Source organism: Trachypithecus francoisi, unplaced genomic scaffold (assembly GCF_009764315.1).
Source record: "Trachypithecus francoisi isolate TF-2019V2 unplaced genomic scaffold, Tfra_2.0 Lachesis_group5, whole genome shotgun sequence".
Classification (NCBI taxonomy): domain Eukaryota; kingdom Metazoa; phylum Chordata; class Mammalia; order Primates; family Cercopithecidae; genus Trachypithecus; species Trachypithecus francoisi.
The window spans coordinates 63958804-63985944 of NW_022681470.1; the positions used below are offsets into that span (position 1 = coordinate 63958804).

Below are 27141 nucleotides of genomic sequence, written 5' to 3' on the forward strand. Positions count from 1 at the left end.
TGCTCTGGGTCTCTGTCCCTAGGTTGGAGGAATAAGAAGAGTCACGACCATCTACACAGCACTGAAAAGATTCTCCGATGCATCCATAAATATATATCTCATGTAATTATTCTCTTGAGCATTCAGCAAAGGCTTCTCAGAAAATCTGAAATTTAATCTGAGACTTAAAGGATGAGAAGGAAGTAGCTATGTAAAGATGAGGAGAAGAGAACTTCAGGAGAAGGAACAGCCAAGATAGAGTCCCAGAGCTGGGACAAGCTTGATGCGTTTAATAGAGAACATGAAGACAGATCCTTCAGGAGCCCCTGCTTAAAGGATGAGGGCAGGAGAGTCCCTCAAAGAGGAGATGACAAACATTTCCCCAGATCCAAGCAACTGAACAGAGCCAGGAACTAATCCAAACGACGCCTTCGCAGAGTCCTGCCTACCCCCGAAAACAGAGTGTGGCGGGGTTGATGTGAGTTCGAGGAGGTGTTGATGTTGCAAGTCAACTTGTGCTGTAGCCTCAGTCCCACTTTCAGGCATGAAGGCCCAGGAGGTAGAGAGTGCTGTACTCTCAACATGTCCAAACACAGATCCATGCAGGGGACCCCCAGATCTGAGCCTCTCCCCGTGGTCTGTGTCTCAGTGAGTGGTATTAGTATCCATCCAATCACTAAGGAATGAAACCAAATCATGACTCATGAGCTTGCACTCGGCCTCGCCCTCAGTAATACGTCCACCAAATCATGTCAGTGATGAATATCTTCAAACCTTCTTTCTTTTCTTCTTTCTGCCACCACCACAGCTGCACAGTGCCCCACCGCCTCCCTCCCAGACTACGGTAGTAGCTTTCTAACTGTTCCCTTCACACCCATCCCAGCCTGTCTTGGTCCCCTCCCCACCCAGCCACCAGAACGATCTTTCCATCTGTGGAGATGTACAGAGTTCGGTGCAGCAACTCTCTTCATGTAAGAGGAATTTTTTGAAAAGTCTCTGGGAGTTGATGCTCAGATCCTAAGAGCCCTCAAGTGTCAGGTAGAGGTGAGAGGGATTTGCTGGTTGTGCTACAAGTTGGGAAAGAAAAAGAAAGGGTGGAAGGGGAGATGATGTGAGGCCATGTGGTTGTGATAGGCCCCTTGGCATCCCCCACACTGACCTTCAGTAAGAAACTCAGAAAACAACAAAATGCTTAACGTAACCTGATTTCCCATGGGAATCTGTGAAAGGCCTGGGCTTTGGGTCTAGACCAACAGTGAGCAGAGACAGAGAGGGTGGCATGGGGAGGGCAGAGTGTGGATTGGGAAGGAGGCAGGTGTGGGGAGACTCCAAAGCAGCACACACGGATGCAGATAGGACAAAACTGTAGGAGGCTCTTAAAACTGGAGAAGGGCTTTGACTGTTTCAGTTCTGAGGAATCTAGGTGCAGGCTAAGATGAACCAGTCCTCATGCGGGTCCCAGTTGACATCTGAATTACACATCTACATGACAATAATATGAATAGACACCATTTATTCAGCAGTGTGCTGTAGTTTTGTTTCTCATTTGATTCTATTTTCATAACAACTGCAAGAGGTAAGTATTATTATTGCCTTACTTTACGGGGCTCCATCCTGTTATAATCTAAGTTCGTTTTTCCTCCATTTTTTTTTTTGAGACGGAGTCTGGCTGTGTCGCCCAGGCTGGAGTGCAGTGGCACGATCTCGGCTCACTGCAAGCTCCGCCTCCCCGGTTCACGCCATTCTCCCGCCTCAGCCTCCGAGTAGCTAGGACTACAGGCGCCCGCCACTGCGCCCGGCTAGTTTTTTGTATTTTTAGTAGAGACAGGGTTTCACCGTGTTAGCCAGGATGGTCTCGATCTCCTGACCTCGTGATCCGCCCGTCTCGGCCTCCCAAAGTGCTGGGATTACAGGCTTGAGCCACCGCGCCCGGCCTCCTCCATTTTTAAGATAAACAATAACTGTAGGGCAGCATAAAGTTCCCTGAACCACACAACAAAGAAAGTTAAAAGATGAAAAAGGTAATTGCTGAAAAGGAAACTGAAGTGCAGAGACCCTGGCAGCCTGGCTCCTGAGCCTATGCTCTTGGCCACCATACATTCTCAATCTCTCTTCCCTCCCCTCCTCTTCCCTCCTTTTCTGTCTTCTTCCATCTATCCACTCATCCATCCATCCATTCATCCATTAAGCCTCCATCCATCTATCCATCCATATTTCTGACCATATATCTCTCTATATATAGATAGCTGGAGATAGATATAGATATAGATATAGATATAGATATAGATATAGATAGATGTCTAAGTTGACATGCCAGGGGCCATGTCAACTTAGAAGTTCCACAACAACCTCAGACTCAGTATGCCCCAAACCGAACCTCCCTTCTTTCTGGTCCTACATATATATATGTGTGTGTGTGTACATATATTTGTGTGTGTTTATTTCTGACCATAAATATAGATAGATAGATAGATAGATAGATAGACAGACAGATAGATAGATGATAGAGAGAAATATATGTATCTCCAACTATAGAGATAATTCCTCTTTAGGTGGGAGGTTGAATTACAGAACCTAAAAGTTTCCTTGCAGTTCTCAAGTTCTTTGAAGTTTAGTTTATTTTAGACTATATTCTGATGATTTTTGGCAGGTGTTGATCTTCCTAACTAACTTGTTTGGATTTACCGAAACATACATTTCAGGGCTAGCATGAATCTAGGAGAAAGACCAAGTCCCTCATGTTGAGAGTGAGATGAAGTGACCCACTAAAGCTCACCTGGTCCAGGCCTCTGCCTGTTTCACGTGATTTTGAACTCTGGATACGTGGCAAGTGGTGATAAGGACAACAATCCAACTAGGTAATGAGTAAGAGAGAATGACAGCCTGGAATTAGAGTGTAATCTGTTTTTACCACATGTGTATGCTAACAGTCAGTGATGATTATGATAGTGGTCATGATTCCAGCAATTCACAGGTCCCCATACCTGAAGAGATTTAGAGACCTCATCCAATGCACTTCTTGCTTCCTGATAACTAATGCCTGATTCATTCCAGAGATGAACGAATTTAAAAGAACGTGCTATTTAAAAGAAGAAAAAGGAATTTTAAAATCTTTTCTAGCTTTTATTTCTTTCTGAGGAGTTCCCTCCTATTAAATGCTTATTTTTTTACCTTCATTTTAAAAATAAGTAACTGTAGAACAGCGTATAATTCTCTGAGTCACACAGCAAAAGAAAGTAAGAGGAAGCAAAAAGAAGTAAGCTCTATGGTCATGGGCAGTAAGAGACTCATGATAAAGGAGAAGTTGGGTTTGAGGATATGAAAGCTGGAAACAGTTGGTTCAGGCTGCACCAGAACACACACATTACATCCATGCCAATTGCTGTCTTTTCAAACTCCGGGAAGCCTGGCGTGGGTGAAGCTGAGTCACCTGGAGGCTGTGCCGAAGCCTGGTTATGCTATAAGTTTTATATGCAGCAGGCTCTATCTTTCTCTCAGAAGTGGGTTGGGACAGCCCTTGATATCCAACCCTCCCTACATTCACCTCCTTTGAGAAGAAAAAAATAAGACTCAGAAGGTAATATTATCATTTATTGAGTAGCTACACTGCGTCCAGAACTGAGCTTTACATGCTTTATATCACTTATTTATCTCAGCAATCTTGAAAGGATGATAGTATTTTCCCCATCTTATAGGTGAAGACTCTGAAGTTCAGAAAGTTAAAGTGATATCGCCAGGGTTCCTGATTGGTAAGTGATGGAGGCTGAATTTGAGCCATTATCTATATGCTCCATCATCACTCTCCTGGGGAAAACGGCCTAGATGCATTCTATCTGCATTCCTGCTTAGATTCTGCACGACTTCTCCTGTCCATTCCCTTGGCCCCCTCTCCTCTAGTCCATGAGATTACAGCTTTGCACACTGACAAGAGGGTCCTTCTTAGCCTACACATACAACCAGGCATCAAAGGATGGAAGGGTTCATCTCACACACTCACAGACCATGTAGACCTCCAGCTAGAACTCAGAACATTGATGGGGACCTGCTCTCCAATCTTTCACCTCCCCTTTCTCCATGAAATAAACATCAACATTCATTCACCAGCCCACCCCCAGCCTACAAGGCAGCCCCTGCCAGATCACGCTTCCCACTGTGGAGGAAGGCACATATGAGTGAGTGGGCTCATCCTTTGACCTCTGTGTGAGATGGCACGTGGTCCTACCCCACGGAGTCAGAGTGCAGAGTTCCCAGGGTAGCACAGGTGTGGAGATTCAGAAGAGCAGCTGTCAATGCATCTGAGGGCACAGACACCCCTACCATGCCAGGCTGGGAGAGGCCACTCCTGTATGTGGCAGGTGGCTTGTGCCCAGTGGCATCAAAGCTATGGCAGGGTATAGCAGAGATCTAAGGCCAAGTGGAAGTGGAGCTGTTGCTTTGGTTTTGAAAACCAAATGAATGGCTTTTACAAACCTCCACCCACAGTTCTGTGAAAAGAGATAAGAATAACTCTGACCCTACTCTTACCTCCCTCTTCATCAATTCAAACTGAATGAAGAGCAACCCTATATGGATACAAGAGGATAGATACAATGACCTCAGCTGGGTCTAGCACCACTTTCAGGGAGGCGGATGTCCTCACTGGGCCCTCTTGCATCTCTTCAAAATGAGAATGACCAAGTTTGGATTTATCATTCTGTTCTTGAATCCCAAAGACTATCCTTAGAGCAAAATATACTCTTTGAAGGATGAGGATGTGGAGAAGCACGGTATCTTTAAATAACAAGAGAAGGGAATCTCAGATTAGGAAAACTGGAGAAATGCCCATGTTACTAGGATGAGGATGCCAAGTGGCAGGTACAGGTTGTCTGTGACTTTGTCATGTGTGGGAGAGAAATGACCTTTCTCAGGGTGTGGGACTATAATAGGCTGTACTCCTGATGACCTTGACCATCCTAATCACTCTTGTGTGATGCCAGGGCCCAGGTTCCACCCAAGTTTTACTTTATAGCTATTCCCAAGTTTCCCTATTAATCAAGGAAATTAATGAATACCAAATAAGATGATCATTCTTCAGCTTTTGAGTTGAAATAGACACATAAATCAACTCAGCTGAATACAGCATGAGGAATCAGTCCTCCAGAAGGCAGCTTTCTCTCTTTCTGGGGGTGTATAATAAGACATAACTTAACCAGTTGTGGGAGCCCCCATCAGCCATGACAGACTAAGTCCTCACCCATGGCCAGGAATGAGGCACAGGCTTTTGGATGTGTGTGTATGAGCAAATGTACATAGAAACCACCACACCCACACCCCACATACCATGACAGGGTGGAGTATTTGTTGTCCTTACCTTAACCTTATCACCATTTTCAGAAATTCTGGACTTTGGCGGTGCTGTGTCCATCAGGACACAGCCTAGAAATTCTCAGCAGCCTTAAAAGGCACCTTTCCAAGAGCATTCCCTTTATCTGCCCCTCACATCTGGGCATCCTGGACTCCACGCAGTTCACAGCCTATAAGTAAGATTTACTTCCTAAGGGGAAGCAGGAGTCATGTCTGACCATGTCTCACCTCCAAGCTTGTATTTGCAAGCCCATACCGCCTACCCATAATACCCTCTTTCGGCATCTGCTCAAGCTGCACAACTTGGTCAGGGAATTTGAGGGGAGAGGTGTTCTGGTTAATGATGAGTTACCATAAAGCTATCTTCCAAATATAAAATTAAAAGCCACAGCAATAACTATTAGTTTGAACAATATTTAATCTCTGATGCTTCAGAAGACACTTTGAGATATTGAAGGGCCTTAGGGTTGAGTCTTTGATGATGACTATGGGTCCTGAGGGTGCTGGGTGGATGTACAAGAGCACTGACTAAGGAGAGGTGGCAGCATGCAACGAGGGTAAGAACCTCAGCTCTTTCCCCAAATGGCAGGCTGACCCAGGGTGAGTCACTTCCCTTCCCCAGCAGCACTGGGTCAGAGCTTCTCTGAGGCCCCTCTTACCTCTGATGTTCTATTAAGACTGGCAGAGGACATATTGTGTGGGTTTTCTATCACTGGAACTGAGAAAAATTTAAATCTATCTGCATCAGCACAGAGAAGATCTGAAACTGTTCTTGGGTATTTATAAAGCCCATGGGCTGGGCTCCCACCTTGATGTCAGCCCAGCCCTGGGGTCAGTGCAGACTGAGATAGGGAGCAGGAAAGCAGGAAGAACAGGAGTAGCAGAGTCAGGGACCACAGCACAGTTAGTGATTGAATTTATCAAGCCTGTGGAGAAGGACTCTCCCTGGTGGAGGTAGTGGCATAAGTACGTGGTCACTTATCCTGCCTTCTCAGACCAAAAAGAGCTGTTCTGCTATCAGTCAACCGAGAGGCTGGGTTACAGGGATGTACCCTGTCTTTGAGACTGGTGATACTGAGAGGGCAGTGGGTGAAGAGATAACGCATCAGCTCTGCTTAGCCCAGGCCTTGTCCAGAAGGCTGGAACTGAGAGAGGGATCTGGCAAGGTATGAGCCAGTCTCCATCCACTGTAGGGATTCCAGGAGGCCCATATTTCACGTGACCCTGCATTTGCTGGATGTAACATTTTTTCAAGTCATGGACATGTCCATTGTCTCATTTGACTTTTCTTCTCAGGCATGGCCAGCCCCTTCACTCAGCTCTGGCTAGGCTAGACTCTACCCAATGTAAGAAAACCTCTAACAAGAGCAAAATTTTGAACAGTGACTCATTGTGTTATATAAATAGCTTCAGTGATGTATCCAGCACCCTGCCTACACACCAAACACACACGCACGCACCCCCTCTTGTGGAGATCACCTTCGGAATGATCCATGTGGGCACTCAACGGCACAACACTCTGAATATAAACGTATGCTTGGACTCAAATCTCTCCCTCCGGTTCATCTTGAGCCCTCAGTTGTGCAGTGGCAAAGGCTCCCAAGTGGAGCATGTGTCTCTTCTTGTTCAGCCAGGACAAAGTCCACACTGGTGGCAGTCTACTCCTTCAACAGTCCCAGCTTCTTCAGGGCCTCCCTTCTGTGTTCATTGGGGACACCTTTTGGGGAGATCTTGACACTGACACAGGGGGGCCGAGGAAGTTTGTCACGGCTCTGTCCTTGGTAGGACAGGCGCTTGGAGCTCTGCTCCTGCTCCAGGTCAGCCAGCTTGCCTACCTGGATACCTGCAAAGTCTTTCCCCGTGCCCAAGGAGGCCGGGCGGGGCCGAGAATTACGCAAGACGCTGGGCGAGATCTTGTCCAAGAAGGAGCCCTTTCCCAGAGAAGTGCTGGTTTTGGGGCTGGCGTCTTTCTCAGCTGAAAGGTAGTTGCTTAGTCCCACGCCTGAGCGCTCCAGAGTATTGGACTTGAAGTTCATCTGTCTCAGGCCAGGGGTGTTGCTCTCCTGGAGAGTCAGCCCTGAGTCTGACTTTGGTGGAGTCAGGGCACTGTTTGCCCTTGGGGCCTTAGGGATAGGAATTGGCATAGATTTGGTAGCTGCGACATTGCCTGGAGCTGGAGACTTCATTGTCAAAGGTCCCTGAGCTTGACCTGGAGCTGGAGCCAGAGCTTGAGCCAGAGCCTTCCCAGCAGCAGGAATAGCTGCTGAGGCCTGGGTTGGAGCTGCAGGCTGAGCCAGATCTGGAGCTGGGGACGGACATTGGGCACGTGTCTCCTTGGGTCTGATGGAGCTGGTGGGCTTACTGAAGTGGAGTCCAGGCTCATCTTGATCCTGGGGTAGCCCCAGCTTCTCTAGAGCTTCTCTACGTGCTTTTCTCTGCTCCTGCAGTGAAGAGGAGACCAGGCCAGAATCTCCAGGGGCAGCCTCAGTGTGGCGGGACAACCAGTGCTGGGGATCACTGTGGAAACTGCTTCGGCTGCTCTTCAGAACAATATTAGGTGGCAGCTTCCGGGGCTTAGGGGTTGTGAGAGGAGCTAGTCGGCTGTTTGGGTCCTCGCCTGGTGGCAGGGAAACATCTTCAGCTCTTGCATTCTGAGGCAACACTGCAGGAGGAGGCCGGGATTGTTGTGTGTGCCCAGTTGAGCCTGTTTCCTTGGCTTTTTGGGACATGGCCTCTGAAGCAGTCTGCTCTCTTTCCTGGGAGCTGGATGGTGTGTGGAGCTGGGGTGTGTGGCCCTGCCGTCCTGGCCCCTCGGGCAGGCTGGCTTCCCTACACTGCTCTGGCTGGGTGTCCCGGAAAGCTTCTGGCGGAGGGATGAGCACCACGTCCAAGTCAAGGGCAGCCTCCCGGGGGCTGGCAGCTGCCTGACTGGGTTGGTTGCTCTGGCTGACCTGTTCTTTCTCAGCCTCTGGCACAAGCCTCCCCGGTTCTCCAGGGGTGTGACTGTTAGCCTGGGTGGTGCTTTTCCTGAAGTTCTGGCTTCTGGCAATGTGGATATTCCTGGGGAGGCTGTAGGAGCCAGACCTGAGGCCTAGGCCCTGGGGCTCAGGAGGATGGGATGAGCTGGACTCAGTCACTGTCCTTGGCGCTCGTCCTTGCTGAGTGATGGTCTCCTCTAGACCTCCTGGGAGGGTCAGAAAGAACATAAAAGAGTGAACAGAGGTGAGGGCCCTGCTGCAGAGCTCTAGCTGCAGAGAAGGTCTAACTAATTGTTAATAAATATTTGCTAAATGAAACAACACAAAACTGCAGCCCCAGTACCAGAGGGACTGTCCTCAGGAGTAAAATGCTCCTCACACCCTGGGACGTGTGGCTCCACACTCATGGCCACACTTGTGTGTTGTTTTGTTTCCCTTCCGCTGAGCCTGAGCACCACTGGCTCTCCACACTCTCTAACGAGGGCCTCGAGGTGCTTCCCGCTGCAGCTGGGGAGCCCTTCCCTCTCCTTATCTCTCTTACCCTTGTCCTCTGTGTCACCCAGATTAGCTCCCTAGACTAACTCAGTCTCTCCAGAGCCAACCACCCAGCCCTCCCTGACTCCCTTCTCTGCTGGGGTTCTACCTCAGAGGGCCTGCCTTACCCCGGGGAGTGGGCTGGGTTATGGGCAGTGCTCGGAAACCTCTGGGAGTTGTGGCTGGCTCAGACTCGTCAGTGGACAGTCCGCTGTCAGCCTCCGTGTCCAACGAGCCAATGGTCTCCTCCAGGAAGAGCAGACACTCCTTCTCTTCAGCGGACAGGAAGTCGTAGCTGCTATCACTCTGTTGGGGGCAGGGGGACGAGGAAGGGCGAGAACAGGAGAGGGAGAGAGAGCTGTGAGAAAGCGCTCCCTCCGCAGAAACTGGCGGGGCCTGAGAACCACCCTGTGAAGGGGAAGGAATGTTGAAGGGCTGGAAAGCTTTCCCTCCTGCTACTCTGCAAAGCTGCTGGAGTTGCCTCCTGAAACTGTAGGCACCAGGGAGCACAGAATGTGTCCGGAGGTTGGCCCACTAGCACCCAGCTCTGGAGCTGGGCAGGCACATGGCAGGGGCCTTTCTTTTGCTCAGTCCTGGCTGGAATGCTTAGGGGCACAGATTAGAAGCAGTCCCAAGTTCCAATGTTTGACAGCCTTTGTCAAACATTTCACTTTGGGCACCTCTGATTTAGCTCCAAATAAGAAGGGCAACATAACCATTTGACCTGAAACTTCAGTAGTATTGCTTTTAACTTTTAAAAGTACTTCTGCATACTTGATCTGGTATGTCAAGGACAGTATGAGGAAAAGCAGGAAATGCAGCCAGCTATAAGCTGCCAGGCCAGTAGGAACTGTGGCATGACTGGCCACAGATAAATGTACTAAATGATTTGTGCTTGACTTTGAAACGCATTCCATACGGGACTTTTTCCCCTTGTACATTTACTTTCTTGATGGCATTTAGCTCTGGCTAATATTAAAATAAGTGTGCATTTCTATAGCAAATATTAACTTAAAGGGGGTTGGTGGAGAAACTAGATGGTATGGGAAGAGGGAAAAGCAGCTTAGTATTAAATGTTAAGTAGATCTGAAAGTAGATCATATCCATTACGAGAGAGTACATAGAGGTTTTTGGAAGAAAATGATAACGGTCATCTCAGACAGTTACTATCTATGTTGTACGGGGCTAGAAGGTTGCTGGAACAGTTGCTCTTCCACAGAGGAAGTTGAAGGGAAAACAAAAGGGCAAATTGGAATACAAGAAATGTGGGCTGAGTCTCTTCTTGGCACCTCCACCCCTTTTCCTAATATTTGGGACACTTCAGAGTTGTACATTCTTCAGGCCCACTCAGATGGCCAGGAAAGATTTTGAGACAGCTCTAAAAATATCCTGGAAGGAGGGGAGAGGATTGCAGAATACCCCTTCCAGTTGCCTCTGCCCCTTAAAGAGCCACCTGTATGTTGACTGATGCGGGCCTACATGTGAAAGGAAGCCCCAAATATAGACCGTGGAAGCTCTGAAGCTGACTCCAAGTTTCTTGAAGAAAAATGTCTTTATTGTCCTCTTACTTCTAAAATAGCCTTGCCAAGGATAATCATTCTTAGTTTCTCCTTCACGAATGATTCACTTTGAAAACCTTTAATCCCTGTCACATTCTGTGTCCAATGGTATGTGACTATTCACATTGGTCTCAGCCTAACAGACATAAAAAGACATCTCCACAGCCCCATTATCTAGGGTCAACATGAAATTTGTCTGATTGTCTGCACTTCGGATTTGTCCGTGTGTGTTTCTTTCTCTACTCCATTTTTACATGTCAAAATCCATTGGTTGTCTTAAACAGCCTTGATATTCAGTAGACACCCTTAAAATCCTTAAATTTTCAAATACCTCTATAGGATATAATGCAAAAACGCATAAATTCTCCAGGATTCTTATGTATATGACAAGCATGAACAATAAATGTTTGTGTCTGGATGCAGCACAGATTTACTCTTTCACACCAACCTTACAACAACTGAAATTTAAATTCATGCCCAGAAAAATTACAGTTTATTAAATGCCACTCACAGGTAGCTAAACACAGTGACTTTGGAAGATTCTCAGTCTCTGCTCCTAGAAAGGCTGATTCTTTTCTACATGGAGGCATATGATAGGTGCTTTACTTGTATCTCATTTACTCCCCACAAATTGAATTAGATATGAACACTATCGCATTTGAAAACAGAGGAGGCTTAAAGCTTAGAGAAATTAAGTAATTTGCCCAAGGTCATACAGCTTATAAGTAGAGAACATAGATCTGTTTGGTTCCAGAACCTAGACTCCTAATTACCTATTTTCTTTGATCTTTGTAAGAGACTAAAGTAATGCTGCTCATTGCAGAGAACTTCAATAATCCATGTGCTACGAGAATCTACGTTTTGGTTTCCACCATGACCTCAGATTACAGGCCTACTCTTTCTGCTCAATCCAACCCCGAACCTAATGAAAATTGGGGGAAAAAGTCTCATTTGCCCAATTGATCTCTAAGGTCATCCCATCCTATTCTCTATAGAGCCAGGGCTGACTCAGGCAGAAAGCACCCACTGGTGTTGTGATTCACTCCCCAACAATGAAAGAGAAGGTGTAGTGAGCCAGGATGGGTGGCAGGAAAGAACAGGGCAGGGCAGGGCAGGTGTGCAGACAGCAGACCAGGTTGCGGGAGGGAGAGTATTACGTACAGATCCAGAGCGGGTGGAGGTGCTGCTCATCATGCTGTCACAGCTGCCGACACGGGTCACGGGTTCTGAGCCAGGCCCCGCTGGCCACAGCTCCCTCTCGGGCATCGCCCGAAACAAGGTGCAGGGGTGGCAAAGGGGGCTCCCAGAGGGGAAGCGAGGGGAAGTGAACAATGTCCCAAGCCGGGCCTGAAAAGAGAAGAATCAAAGCCACATGTGAGCCAAGACTTCGGCAAGGCTCTGCCCAGGCCCTGGGTGGCATGGCGGGAAGGACACCAAGCAAGCAGAGAGCTGGAAGAGGGGTGTGAAACCTCCAGCCTGCATGGAAGGACCCTGGAGCTGGCTCAAATACATGCAGAAGGATAAACTTAGGTGGTGGAGAGGAAGTCTAGTCAGAAAGAAGCTTCTACTACTTCTCTTACATTTTTCTCCGAACCAAGGAGCTTAACCTACATTTTCATTACTATAAGCAATAAATATTACAGAGGTCAATAGCTTGAGTTCTGGAGTTAGTTGGGTCTGGGCTCAAATCCCAGTTTAGCCGTTTACAGTTATGTGACTTGAGGCAAGTTACTCTGTTTTTCCTCATTAAATAATGTTAGTATAAGGATTAAGTGAGAGAACAGTTAGCACAGTTTAGTTGGTAGTAAATACCCTAAGACCTCATGAGTCAATAATTAACTATTATTGTTCTTGTAACAAGAAAAAGACAAGATCTATCTAGGATCAAACTAAATTGAAACAAGAGAAACAGGAGCTCAGAAAAGAAGGGTTCTGGTTTAACGGGAGACTATAGACTTGAGAGAAGAAACAGGTCCCTTAATAATTCCTACCTCACGGGGTTATTGTGAGAACATGTAAAACACTTTGCACGGTGCAAATTGTCACCTGCTATCCTAGTCAATATCATCAACATCATCACAACCACCACTGCGATGTCCATCTTTAACTCGCTAGTCTAGAGGCATAAACAGGGCACCTACAGTGGTTGACACAAACCTATTTTCTTTCCAGTGAATTTCTTTCTTTCTAGTGCCTCTGTTGTTGCCCATATTCCCAATGAGATTCCCGAGCCCGTGTCAAATGAACAAGAGAAATGTCCCATGTAGCTTCCTCCCAACTCCAATTCCTTAGGGAAAAAAAGTTTCAATATCATTGTAACAATAGTAGTAGCAAAGGAAGGCAGTGCCATTTTCCCTCTGAAAGTCCCAAGAATTTTGATATGGCTGTTTGTGGGAAATACTCCACTGGAGACGGCAGGCCAGAAGTGAGTCTGCTGTTAAAATGAAATTCTAAAAGAATTAGGATGAAAAGACCATTCCAAGATCAAACAGAGAGTTGGAGGAGAGCCAGAATTAGAATAAAGTTTGTCTGATTCAAATCCATGTATTCCCTATAATGCCATCCTGTATTTTCTTTCATCTTTCCAACCCTCCCAACACTAGGTAAAATGTCCTAGAAGAAAATGTGATCTATTTGAAATCTGGAGGCTTGGGCTTTGGATGCCAGGGCAGATGTCCTCTTGGCCTTCGGTAATAATCGCTTCCAGTGCCAAAGTCAGGTTTGGGCTGGGTTGGGTGAGTCAGCCTTCCAGCCCTATAGAGCTGGCAAGTATGGAGCCCCATGGAGCTCCTCTTCTGCTTGGGAGGAGTCTCTCAAAAGGGGCAGGTAGGGAGGAGCACGACAGTGGGGGGAAAAGAGGAGAGATCCCTAGTGAGCCAGACATCTGGTTCATAGGGGTCCAGATCCTCCTAGGAGATAAGGAGGGGACTGGAGGGACAGAGACACCAAAGAAGCCCAATGATAAATAAACATGGGGTGAGGAAGCTCTTAGGGTTTCTTCATGAGGTTAAGCTCCCCAGTATCCAGAAACTCAAAGAAACAGGAACATGAGAAACCATGTGGGTGAAGTTCAGTCATCTCAGCTACCCACTCCATGAATGATGCTCAAGTTCAGGGGGGACTAACCCATTCCTAACATTCTGTAGGGCTGAGGCCACTGTAGCAAAGGAGATCCATCTCTGTAAGTCTAAGCACACAGAAAACACTCAAAAAATGCTGAATGAATGAACTTGCTGTCTGTTCTAGGGTCTATTGGGTTGAACTTTTGGAAGGCTTCCTCTTGGTTTCTAACCTATTACTGTGAGCTTTTTCTTAAATATTTAATTTCCTGGATAATATGTGGCTCAGTGAAATTTGGGCAATGTTTTCAGTTAAACTAACATTTGTGAGCACCTAATAATAGGCGCTAGTGGTACAAAACCGTATAAGACAAAGGCATTGTTGTCAAAAAGTCAGTGTAGATCTAAGGGTCTAGTTTTGGGTTCCAATTTTCTTCTCTATAAAATCAGGGCAGTAAATATTTAAAGTGACTCACTGTAATTAGCATAATATTCTCTATGAATGGGTGAGCAGATGATGCCTCTTACTTTCAGAGAAAATTACCACCCTTGTGCTTCTAAGTATGCTTTAGACTTTACAGAAGTTTTCTAGTCTCTCTTTCCTACCAGGGAAGCCTATCACACTTTCGTTTCAGAACCTAGGATACCTTCAAGTAGCTGGAAGAGATAAAAGTGGTAGGAAAAGCACTGCTTCACAAGAACACAGCATGCCATAGCTTGCAAAGTGCTCTCAGATATGCTAATTAGATCTTCAGCATAAACTGGAAACATAGGCAGGATCTGACATTTTCTTCATTTTACAGGTGAGAAAGTTATGGCTCTTACCACTAGCCCTTCCTAAGGGACACAGGAAATGACCTATATCTGCATATACAGGACAGCCCTCCACAGGGCATCTCAGGGACTATCTGGATGCAAGAGGGGCATGCCCCCGAGAATGGTTACTAGTCACCCTTGACTAAAATACTAAAAGCCTTAAGACCCCCTTCTCCTTCTACTTCATACCTTAAACCCTGCAAATTATCTGCTTCAGCTTTATACTTCCAGGCCGGTGTATTGCCCCAACAGCAGCTATTTCCACGGTAAAGAAATAACATCAACTGCCAAGGAAAATCATGTCTTTAGGGATTACATACTCCCTGCAGAGAGGAGTCTGAACCTGAAGCCAAAGCTAAGTGAGGTGCTGTCACCTTATCTCCATACCTAGTTTTCTGACCTAAAAAATCTGAAAGGTGAAAGCTGCATTTCCTTTCACCGACTTCACAACCTTGAACCATGGGGGCTGTCTCAGGGCAGCCATCGAAACCCTGATAAGAAGACTGAGAAACAAACAAAACACTCAAGGTGAGAGTTTGGTATCTTTTAACCCTTGACTTCTTTGGGAACTTAATAGGAGGAGGGAATGGGTTAAGAAATATGTAGCACTTAAATAGTCAGGGCCATCCATCCTGAATTAAATATTAACTACTCCACTGACTAAAATACTAAATACTGCCAAGTCTTGCAGGAGAGGGAATAAAGAACAGGTGAAGTTCTGGCATCTGGAGAGGGTGGGGTGGAGAGAGGGCTCCAGCTCCATTCCAGGTTGGCTTGTCTGCACCTTCTAATCAGACCCAGGTCTCTCTCCTCCTCCTCCAACGAACGCACCCACATGTCCTCCAAGAGCTCTGCCTCTCTGCCTACTAGTCAAAGAGGTTTCCTATCTTTCAATCCAGGTGTCTCTGCTTCTTGTTGACTACCCAGAAATGTGCCTTGGGCTGGAAAATATCCTAAGAAAAATATCAGAAAGACTAAAACTTGCCCAATGTGCATATCCGTCTCCATGAGCACATGGGCAAGTTTCTGTATGTGTTTAGGCAACATTATCATCTTCCTTTTCACCAGTGGATTTGAGGCAAGGAGCAGGTAGAAATACTCTGTGCATAGGAGAGCTTTGTTAGACACTGCTGGTGGTCTTTACTCCTAAGTTCACCATCTAGGGCAGCCCTCAGTCAGTGAGTGTGGGGTGCTGGCTCTGTGGTGTGAGGTAAGCTCAAGCCTGAATCTCCAGTTGCCAGAACTGGAAAACCCATATATTCACTCAGGACTGTGTGTGCCATGCCCTTGAGCCTGGTACTGAGGTCTTCCCACTTCCCTCTTCTCTGCAGCAGGAGGGAAGGAGTTAAAGTTAGGGACCAAAGGGTTAAACCCCCTAAGATGGATAATGGAGAGGCAACTTGCTACTCTGACTCGACTCCTACATCTGCCTTCCTTCTGCAGGTAAATCTGCCACACAAACTGCCAACTTGGATACCTGCAGGAAAACAAAACAAAGCCACCACCCTGGTCTGCTTCTCTGTCTGTGGACTCTGCCACAGTACCTTGGCCTGAGCCCCACTTGGAATTCTAACTAGACTTGACATGCAGCTGCGAAATATTCATGTAGGTGAGGCCCAGCACAGCCAAGTAGCTTTCTGTTTGCCAGTCTCTGCATCTATTAACAGGTAGAGTCAGAAAGTTAATTGAGTAGAACCCAAATAAACTTGACTTTGCAGCTAGATTATCCATGGGTTTTCCAAAGATGAGCTGGTAGCTGGAGTTGAAGTTTTCCCCACATGCCCAAACCTTATATCCCTTTACAAACAACCTACTACAGCTCATGCCTAACACACCTGTCCACAGAGAGCTCCATTATCAAATGAGCATGATCGAACACACACACACACACACACACACTGCATCCATTATTTAAACAAAGATCAACACCGAGTTGGTAAAGCCACGGGAGAATTTCCGGTTATAATCGCAATGGAAAACCAAGATACTCTCCCCCATTTTGACTCCCTCTATTTCAACTGTTATTTTCCAAAATCACAACTCAATTTCAATTGTTCAGAGATGAAAATTTCCAAAACAAATCTATTTTCTTTTTCTTGTTGTTTGCACAATATGCCTATCCAACCTAAGGAGGTAAATGAAAAAGAAGGTCTTCCCAGCCCCGGTCTCCACAAAAATACTACAATCTCAAGTCACTACTGACCTGATCTGATCCCAGAATGAACTCAGAGAATTGGGGAACAGATAGGAAAGCTCCCTAGCTGGGGTATAGAGGGACCCCTTCCCTCCCTTGTAGTTCTAATTTCCCATGAAACCCCTTCCTCTTGCTGCAGGATAAGCAGTAGTTGGTTAGTGATTAACTCACCTCCACTGGGTTGGGGACTGAAGACAGGAAAGAAATACCCTTTTATTTCAAAGGGCAGAGACGGAGACAGAGGCTGCTTCCCCTGCCTCCTACTGTTTTCTTCTCCTTTTGACCTCCTCCTGACTTACCTAGACAGGTAAATGCTTCATCTGTGCTGCCTGGCCCCCACACTGCCACTGACTCAGCCAATCCTAGCCTCCCCTCCCTACCTCTCATTCCAGCTGTTTCCTCAGGGAAGGAATGGGAGGGGAATGAGCAGGGTGGTGCTGCTCCCTCTTAGCCAATCATCTCCTGCCTTCCCCTTCCCTGTTTAGAGCTAATAAAGAGCTCTTTAAAAAAGGAGGGCTGGAAGGAGGAGGAGCTGGTTTGGGCTGAGACTGGAAGGACAGGTGGCAGGGAGGGAGTAGGTAGGGATAGTATATATATTTAATGTTGATATAAAGGAACGCAGACAGTCCTCTGGGCAGTGTGCTTTTCCATAGGTCTATCTGAAATAGGTTTTTCATCTAGAACTACCTTCTTCCACTAGGAGATTAGTTGTCCCCTGAATTCTGTAAGCTAAACTCATTTGTGGTCAGTTTTGCTGCTAGCTTTTCTAGCTGTTGAAAGTCACTTTCTTCCCCAAGCCTACTCCTAGCTCATAAGCCTGGCAATTCCATTCATGTCCACTTAGGAGGGTGTCCCAAGGTTAGGGTTGCTGTAGTTGGGCCAGTCTCGTCCCAGTGCTTGACAACAATCTCCTTGGCCTAATTTATTTCTGGGGAAATAAAACCATTCATCCCCTAAGAGGTCCCTATCCTGATGAAAGAGTGGCTGGACAGCTTGAAAGGAGAGAGCATGCACTCCGTCATTTGGTCCTCTGCTCTCTTTTAGTTGTTCACGGAAGGTGGCCATACATATTATGAAATAAAAACAAAACAAACTACCAACCAGTTTAGCAACTCCTGCCTCCTTTCGTGGACTGACATTTGGCACTTGTAGGGAGAAGAGAGTAGGTTTAAGAATCTACTGCTTTTGGGAAGAGATCTCCCTCCAAGTACAGAGACTACTCTTACCAGATATGATTTTTGACTGGAAGCTGGTTTTTCCTAGAGGTAGGTTATCCTTGATGCCTATCAGGATTTGAGGTATTCCACTTACTAGCATTAAAAGGGCAGGGAGAAAATTTAAAATCAATGTACACAATAATTGCCAACATTTATTAGTTCTTGCTATTTGCTAGGTATTGTGCTGAGTGTTTTCATGTATCTTTTTCTTTAGTCTTTAACTTAAAAAAGTAGACATTTATTAATATCTAAATTTTACAGGGAGGTTAAAAAACTTTTTCAAGGCCATGTAGCTAGGAAGAGGCAGGGCGGGGATTTTAATTCAGGCAATATAACATCAAGATTGCCATGAATCAGCATAATGCCAATCCGCCTGTTTTGGAGAGTCTCAAGTGGGAATCATGAAATACACAGATAATTTGCAAGTGTAATTCTAGCAATTAGATTCGTCCTTTTCCATTTCATTTCCTACTTAAAGCTATTAATATGTTTTATAACAAGACAACACATGGCTTTCATCTTTTCTCTTTCTGTGATCACGGTTGGATAGGAAATAAAAAGCACAGTGATCCTGGGGCCAAGGTAAAGATGAGGTGGAGCAGGACTAATGGATAGGAAGGAGGTTGGAGGAAGCCTGGGATAACCCAGTCCCCTATCAGCAGCCTATGGATATCACAGCTGAATGAGCACTTCAGGTTATGACCTCTCTCCCGGGTGTGTCATTCAAACATGTGTGATGTCATAATACTAACAAAACAGGAAGGGCATCTCCAAATCAGCAGTTCCATGCAACCAGAGTCACACCCATGGATGAAGTCAATGAAATTGATCCAGCTCCATAGGTGTGTGATTTGAACATTTGCTAAAAAAATGAATTGACTTATGAGAATTAACTTCCAAGAGGACAGTAGGCAGTCTTATTTGTGAACAGACACAGTTTTTCAGTTATAATAAAATTAGGATAACTAGGAGGAACCCCTATCTTTTACCAGGTAGAAGCAGGGACATAGACAAAATCATCTTTCTCTTCCTCCCTTTCCTCTCAAAAACGTTTTCTTTTTGTAAATTATGAACTATTTCAGATACCCTGGCATAACAAACACAACCGTACCTAACACCCAGTTCGGGAAATAAAACATAAACATCGTAGTCGAAGTTACTTACAAGCCTTGAGCCTCCCTTCCCCGCAAACACACATATGTTCTAGCTGAAATAAATCACTATCTCAAATTTTCTGTTTCCCATTCTCCATGTACTTAAATGTTTTCCCTGGAATTAATATTGTTTTTGCTTTGTTTTATTTTTGCTTAGAAACGTACCAAGTCTCTAACATTCCAAGATAATTGGAAAGGAGGCCTGGACTACAGAAGAGGGAGGATTTCCTAAGTCAGTCAAAAGCCTGAAAGAATAAGGCTTCCTGGTTGATATCGGTCATCATTTGAGGGGGTATGTGTGTCATTGCTCTTTGTATGTAAATGCCTGTTTGATGACCAGACTCTGTGGAAACTAATTACAGCCCAGCTCACCTGACTCATCTGTTCCTTCCTTCTCCATTCTTGCATATGCTGTTGTGGTCACGTCATCTCTTTGACTGTCAGAGGCTAGTTTATGATTTCCTTTCTGAGTACAACCTCCTCACTGAGGCACCTCCCTTCCCCCTAAGTGCACATGTAAGTGTGCACACACGCACATGTGCACACACACACACATCATTTCAAAACTGAAATATACCACAAACAGTCATTGGCCAAACTTTCCTCTTAGGCCCCTTATAAAGTTTAGACTCTGCAAAATAGTTGTGGATTTCCATTCTAACCATTCATGATATCTATTTATTCACATTGCAGTTACACCCTAGCAGTGTCTTCCTTTCCCTTTTCTCTCCAAAGGAAAAATTAAGTTACTTTGAACATATGCTGTCACCGTCCTTAGGAAACACTTGGCACCCAGTGTGTTCATGTTTGGGCGTGATACTATATGCTGGGGCTCTGAGTGTGACCTCTAAAATACTGGGGGAAGAGAAGGTTTTATTCCTCAAGTAGGGGTTGGGGGAACAAGAGCTTTCTTTAAAGAGAGCACAGCTAGGGAAGAATTCAGATGAGGGTAACTGTAATTTGGCTGTAAGATGTGGGACTGGATAGCACAGATTAGGACATCAAATAGATCACTAAGTTCTCACCGAAGTGATATTAGTGTTAAGACTAAAATAATTTGATGAGAACTAAAGCATGTAATTAAGTAAATGTGGATGAAGGAGTTCTGAAATCACTTAATTGTTAAGTAGTTTTAGGGAGTAATTTTTTTCTCCTTTCTTTGTTGAGAGCAGTGTTTCTTCAGCCCACCTATCATGGAAATTTGGAGGACTCAGCTGCCCCTTTCTCCCTAGAACTAAAGAAAGTTCAGGGGCTAAGATCACCAATTAGCATCAGAGAATTCTGCAAGAAACACCAAATCTTAATGTGTTCAAAATTGGATTTACATTGTCCATGTCCATACCCCTCAAATGTCCTCTCTCCTCTATCCCCATCCCAGATAATTGCATCACCACACTTCTTCTCACCCAGGCTCGAGAATACTTCACAGTCATTCTCAAATACCTCCTGTGAGATAGCTTTCATACCTCTTTCCAATTCTTTATCCTCCCTACTCTGGTTCAGATTTTCACTGTCAGTGAGATCATGGACCACTAGAGATGGAGGAGGCTACAGAAATTACTTGTTACCCCTCTTCCATTTTACAGACACACATCTGAGTAGTCATTCCTCCTCTTAAAATACTTCGATGGGTCTTCGTGGCATTCAGGATGAACTTCAGAGTCCCTGTTATGACATAAAAAGACCTTCATGAGCTGGCCCTACATGCTTCTCCTAGCATATCTTCATTTATATTCTGGACTACAGCCACATCCACTGTTTCTGAAACTGCTGTGCTTTCATGCTTCTGGGCCTTTGCCCATGCAGTACACTCTTCTTGGATCTCTTCCCACCCTTGGCATCCTGGCTTAGTCTTATGCTTCCTTCAGGGTTCAGGGTAAGCATGACCTTCTTTTGGAATAGAGTGTTAGGTGCAGCTTCACTGTAGTCTCTTAACACAATGTACACATCTGTATATTGAACCCACTAGGATATAACTGTCCTCTTTCTCTCCCTGTAAATTTTGGATTCATGAAAGGCACCAATTTTTTTTCTATGTATTACTTTTCTTTTCTATTGTAATAGTTATATATTAATGTCAAAACTGCTGATAAACTCTTTGGCAACTGAACTCCTTAAGAAACTTGCTCTAAAAAGTTTATTCTTCATGATCAAGCTCAAAGATAATCCTTCTACTACTACAATTTTACGTATTGTTTTTTCCCAATTCTTGTCCTTTGATGTGATATTAAACTCTGTGTTGTTCTTAGAAGTAATGAGCATTGGCTCATTAGGATTGTTTTCAGAGGCTTTTGACCTTTTGATCATGAATATGTCTATCAATCTGAGATGCCTATGAAGGCCCTGAGTTGATGATGCTTCACACTGCAGTGATTGAACACATATCTAGTGATGGGATGACTGATTTCCTTTATCTTTCTTATAACAAAATGCTCCTAACATTCTTCATGTTCTTTACTAATTATTATGGATATCTAAAAATTAATAAGAAATATCAGCATTAATAGAATTTATAAAGTATTGTAGCTTATAGCAAATATTCAAATAGTGAAAATGCCAGGTAACATTATTAGATTCCGTTTGGATCTCCTAGGGAGCTCCCAACAGCTCTACACAGAATCACTTGTTGAAATTCCCAATTTAATTTTTTTTTTTTTTTTTTGCTTTCCAAATTTGTTATTTCTTGGAACATTCTTCATGAAATTTGCATGAAATGCATACTCAGTATACATTTATTAATATTTATTTTATTTGCTATAATGACTCATTATTACAGTAGACAGGGCCATGGAATACACACTTAACCACATGGTATGTTAGTCCATTTGCATTGCTATAAAGGAATACCTGAGACCTAGTAATTTATAAAGAAAAGAGGTTTGGCTGGGCATGGTGGCTCATGCCTGAAATTCCAGCACTTTGGATGGCCAAGGCAGGGGGATTTCTTGAGCTCAGGAGTTTGAGACCAGCCTAGGCAACATGGCAAAACCCTGTCTCTACTAAAAGTACAAAAATTAGCCAGGCATGATGGTGCATGCCTGTAGTCCCAGATACTCGTGGGGTTGAGGTGAAAGGATGGCTTGAGACTGGGAGATCAAGGCTGCAGTGAGCCATGATTATGCCACTGCACTCCAGCCTTGGTGACAGAGCAAGACCCTGTCTTAAAAAATAAATAAATAAATAAAAGATATTTGTTTTGCTCATGGTTCTGCAGAGTGTACAAGCATGGTGCCAGCATCTGCCAAGCTTCTGGTGAGAGTCTCGGGGAGCTTACATAACAGAAGGCAAAGGGAGACCTGGCAGTGTCACATGGTGAAAGAGGGAGCAAAAGAGAGGAAGGAGGTGTTAACATGCATATGCTGTATACATTTATTAATATTTATTTTATTTGCTATAATAACTCATTATTAACAGTAGACAGGACCATGGAACATACACTTACCACATAGTGTGTTAGTCCATTTGCATTGCTGTAAAGAAATACCTGAGACCTAGTAATTTATACAGAAAAGAAGTATGGCTGGGCATGATCTCATGTGATAACTTAGAACTTACTCATTACAAAAGGACAGCACCAAGACATTCATGAAGGATCTGTTCCAATGACCCAAATGCCTCCCACTAGGTCCACCTCCAATTTTGGAGGTCACATTTCAACATGAGATTTGGAGGGGACAGAACATTCACACTATATCACATGCCAACAGCTCTAAGCAAGGCCGACTGAATAGACTGTAACCACTTGTCTCCTACCTGCTGGTTTCTTGGTTCCCAGAAATGTCACCCTTAATGGTCAACTTCACGTATCAGCATTTCCTGCTTTTGCTTTTGATTTGGTGTTACTGGATTCCTTGGAGTCACTAACATCTGTATGTTGATCACACAACAGGCAGATTGGTACCACCATAAATTCATGAGTAACAACCTCAAATGGGTACTCTATACTGCAGGCAATTACTACTTTAGGAAGCTGGATTTCAATTTTCTGAAACCACTCTTTTTCTCTCTCCATAACTGTCCACATCTCTTTCACTCCATTTTCATATAACAACTTTGTCACCAATTTTGAAAGCTTCAGTAAGACAACAGTAGTCAAGAGGCAGGAATGCCACATTCCCGTCCCCAAATTTACAAACCTACTTTCCTTTGCACCATTTTCTTCTTTTTCCCTGTTGGTTCAACAACAACAACAAAACGTTTTTCCTATAAAATCCCGTCATCCACGTGTGCTCTGAATCTCATCTCACCAGCTCTATCCCTGCAACCTTCTCTCCTGCATCGTCATTTTGACCTTTCTCCTAAAATAATTCCCATCAGCTTTTTAAAATCTGCTCTCAGTTACCACACATCCAACTGCTTGTTAACTAATTTGTTAAAAATTACTTGAAAGTTAGCAGCTCGCTAACTTCCGAAGTTTTGTTATTATTTACCCGGCTATCTCTTTGTCCTTGAGGGTAATTCCATCACTATCATTTTACTGAAGTTTTGGGGGAGTGGAGGTTAGTGAATATGTTCAACTTGTTGTCTTTAATCAGACATCCCTATTTACTCTTCAACTCATTTCCATTTGGCTACTTTCTCCATGACTCCCCTAAAACAGCTTGTGCTAAGGTCATTAATGAACTCCTGTTTGCCAAATCCTATAGACTCTCTGAATTCTTCTCTAACTTGTCTTTCTATAACATCCAACACAGCTGACCACTTTCAGTTTTTTTAAAAAAACTATTTTCTCTTGAATTCCATGACATAAAATTCTCTTGCTTCTTTAATCTCTCTCTCCTGAACCCTCAATTATCCTTAGTGGCTCTTTCTTCAACTGACTTTTAAATGCTGGTTCTTTTTCCCTTACCTGGCTCCTAAATGTTGGGAGTTACTTGCAGTTTTGTGCTGAGTCTTCCTCGCTATATATACTCTCTCTGCTTGTTCTCTTCCATCCACACAGCTTTTAGCTATAGGTCGACGAGTCCAAAATTTAGGCCTTTGTCTTTAGATACATCTTTTGAACTTCAGACCTGTAGATGCCTACATGATCTCTGCTTTCTATGAGTCATAAATAACTCAAACTTAACATGTCTTAACTCTTTTTTTTCTCTGTTCTCTCCAAATACTTCCCCCCTTCATCTTCCATGAATCAGTAAATGTTACTTTTTCCTACCAGTCGATTGAGGAAATATTATTCCCCATCACCAAGTCTTGGAGATCCTATCTCCAAATTATATCCTACATCTGTCCTCTTCTCTTGACATCTACTTAGCCCAAGCCATCATCCACTTATTAGCTGTTTGTCCTTGAGGCAGTTTAAACTTTATAATTCTCAGTAATTATATCTATAAAATAGAGATGACAATAATAGCACATAACTTACAGAGTTATTGTGAAGATTACATGAGATAATACATGAAGAGTGCTGAGTATACTGTAAGCACTCAATAAATGCTAACTATGATAATGCTCACCGTCATCACTTCCATATGTTACTGTAGTACAGCCTCCTCCTCACTGGTCCTCCACTTCCTCTCCGCCCTCTTCAATCTCTTCTCCACAGGGCAGTTAAAGTAAACTTTGAGGAATATCAATCTGATGCCTTCCTTAAAATGCTTGCATATCCTCCCAGTGATCTTAGGATAACTTTATTCCTTTACAGGAATAAACTTCATTGATTATTCATTCACATGTTCATTCATTCAACTATATATTGAATATCTACTATATATCCAGCCCCTTATTAGGTGTTGGGAATACAAAAATAACAAAAGTCACAATTAGTTCCTGCCCTTGTGGAGTTTACAAGCTAATTATGGGCACAAATATAAAATAAGCAAATAAAATCTGGTAAATATGAATTCGAGTAAATGCTTAATATAGTTTATAGATGCTGCAAATCTGGATTGTTGCCTGCTTCTAATACTTTATCTCATGTCCCCTCCCCCTGTTTATCATACTGTGACCAGACTGGTCTGAAAAATATTTCATTTCCTCCTGCAACATCATGTTTGCAAATGCTATACCCGCTACTTGAAATGATTTTATTTTTCAACTGATTAGTTCTTATTCATGCTTCAGATTTCAGCTTAAATGTCACCTTCTCAAAGTCTTTCCCAGATTTACCAATTTAAATTCGAATCTCCCACCCAATTATTCTTTTCATAGCACCTGTATTTATTTTTCACTTCAGACAGGTAATGTGCTGATGTCATAAAAAGGTTTGAGAGAGTCATCACATCCCACATGTAAGTGCAAAACCCCAATCATCACACTTAAGAACTACAAAAGGATCGTTTTTTTTTTTTTTTTTTTTGAGACAGAGTCTCGCTCTGTCGCCCAGGCTGGAGTGCAGTGGCCGGATCTCAGCTCACTGTAAGCTCCGCCTCCCGGTTTCACGCCATTCTCCTGCCTCAACCTCCCGAGTAGCTGGGACTACAGGCGCCCACCACCTCGTCCGGCTAATTTTTTGTATCTTTTAGTAGAGACAGAGTTTCACCGTGTTAGCCAGGATGGTCTCGATCTGCTGACCTCGTGATCCGCCAGTCTCAGCCTCCCAAAGTGCTGGGATTACAGGATTGAGCCACCGCGCCCGGCCAAAAGGATCTTATAGCACTTGTATTTTTATTTCTTTGTAGTAGTGCTTTTTTCCCCCTCCAAATTATACCCACCACCTAGAGAAGTTCCTGGCAGGACATTAGCATTCAAAAATGTTTATTCAATGAATTAGGAGGTATTTGACATCATATTTTGCAATAAGTAAAAGCTCAATAAGGATTTGTTAAACCATTTAATACTTTTCAGAGATAAATTATTACCTTAGCTTTTCCTAGCCAAATTCAAGATCATTTTCTTGGTCTTCATTGTAAGAGTAAGAAAAACAAGGCTAGATCTTTGGATGTTAAAGGATGAACCTAATGAGAGGGTGACTTTGGCAGTATGTCAACATAATGCAAAATCTGCTCCTTAGATTTGTAGGTTTAAAAACTCAAATTGATCAATTTACTCCATAATATTAACGCTCTGGGAGAAGTAATTCAATCCAATAAAATTCGTTAGAGAAAAAGTTATCAACTCCAATACAAAACAGTTAAGTCATAGTGGAAGAAAGTTTGGAATTCCAGCAACTGTAAAATTTTGTCCATAGTTAGGAAGAGTAATTTTATGAAATGTCCTACACAATAGACTCTAAAAATAGATTATTATTCCATAAAAAGGACATTTCTATTTAATTCAATATAAATATCCAACAGAATGGAAATGAACTGTGTTAGAAAAACATTCATGGTTACTTGATAAAGTGCCTTTTCCTATTGGATAGTTCTAAATAAACCCTGACAAACTCTTACTAAACCCTTCTTTCCTCCATTGTTGACAGAAAAATTATTACCTCATTTGTTTCATACCTGATATTTCCAAGATTACATCTTTAAAAAAAACCCCACAATTTTATGGTAGTTGTTTATTGATTATCATAGGAAAGTTGCTGCTGAGGACTTCCACTTCCAGGAATGCTGGACTGGGTAATTCAGACAAACTCTCCTGCCGTTTGCAGTGGAGAGCCAAAAAGATAGTGAAGAATTTGGCCAGCACTAAGGACACAGGCCTGGATCAAGGTGAGGACAGAGGTCTGGTGTGTTGTGTCCAACATTTGAGGCCAGCCACTTTTCCTCTGGAGACATTTGTCTATTCCAAAATGGGTGGCTGAGATGCTGAGAGGCTGAGTGGTACATCTGATTGCTTAAGAGAACAGGGAGAACAGGCATTGGAGTTCAGGGTCCACCAATGAATGTGCTCTAGTGAGCCACGCTCACTGCAGGTTGGGACCTCAGAGAGTTGCACCGCAGGAGTGAGAATGAACTCTTCCAACACTGGCGTGGGGACTAGCTGTGCTGGACTTACGTAAGTTACGGTGATGTCTATGCACTCTGTGAGATAGGTAAGGGTTATTGAGAATAATTTTGTCTACATTTTGTACTTAACTTCGGTATTGATTTCAAACCTGACTCCTGAATCAGCAACAACTGCAAACAACTCCAGATTAATAGATTTTTGATTTATTGTATGATTTAACAGGGCCATCTTTAGGGTTTTAGAACACGGCCAAGTCATTATGACATCTACTCCAATACCTCAGGATTCACTAATGAAGTCCTCCAATTGAATACAGAGAAATGCCATAGGAATAGGATGAGAAAACTTCACTTCGTGTAAGGAAGGAATTCTAGGAGGTCAGAAAGGCAGAGAAGTTAAAAGAGTGGCAGCTGCTAAAGCAAAGAGAGAGAAGGCTATTCATTCTCTGAGAGCTATTAATAGTTTCTTAGGA

The 27141-nt window shown here is 43.9% G+C and overlaps 1 protein-coding gene and 1 non-coding gene across 9 annotated transcripts; both read right to left on the reverse strand.

The window, feature by feature from the left end:
- Positions 1-3089: 3089 nt before the first annotated feature.
- On the reverse strand, positions 3090-23101 carry CUNH1orf116 (chromosome unknown C1orf116 homolog). Of its 8 annotated transcripts, none has more exons than XM_033199835.1 (4): positions 22974-23101; positions 11555-11740; positions 8963-9140; positions 3090-8506 (listed from the first exon to the last, which is right to left on the reverse strand). In XM_033199835.1, the coding sequence occupies exons 1-4, from the start codon at positions 22986-22988 to the stop codon at positions 6981-6983; spliced, it is 1905 nt and encodes a 634-aa protein (XP_033055726.1). In that variant the 5' UTR covers positions 22989-23101; the 3' UTR covers positions 3090-6980. The 8 variants fall into 8 exon arrangements, with proteins under 8 accessions (XP_033055726.1, XP_033055727.1, XP_033055728.1 ...); XM_033199836.1 differs by lacking the exon at positions 22974-23101 and adding an exon at positions 16634-16844; XM_033199837.1 differs by lacking the exon at positions 22974-23101 and adding an exon at positions 16762-16816.
- Positions 23102-25002: 1901 nt separating this feature from the next.
- LOC117077098 lies at positions 25003-25109 on the reverse strand. Its single transcript, XR_004434682.1, has one exon. It is a non-coding gene; the product is annotated as a small nucleolar RNA U13 (small nucleolar RNA).
- Between the last annotated feature and the right edge of the window lie 2032 nt (positions 25110-27141).

What these genes read in the sequence shown, in the direction of transcription:
- CUNH1orf116 (XM_033199835.1), bottom strand. An exon ending in CCTCCACCCGCTCTGGATCT is followed by an intron (nt 9,141 to 11,554) that starts GTACGTAATACT and finishes TGCCCCCAACAG; the next exon opens with AGTGATAGCAGCTACGACTT. An exon ending in AACCCAGCCCACTCCCCGGG is followed by an intron (nt 8,507 to 8,962) that starts GTAAGGCAGGCC and finishes TGACCCTCCCAG; the next exon opens with GAGGTCTAGAGGAGACCATC.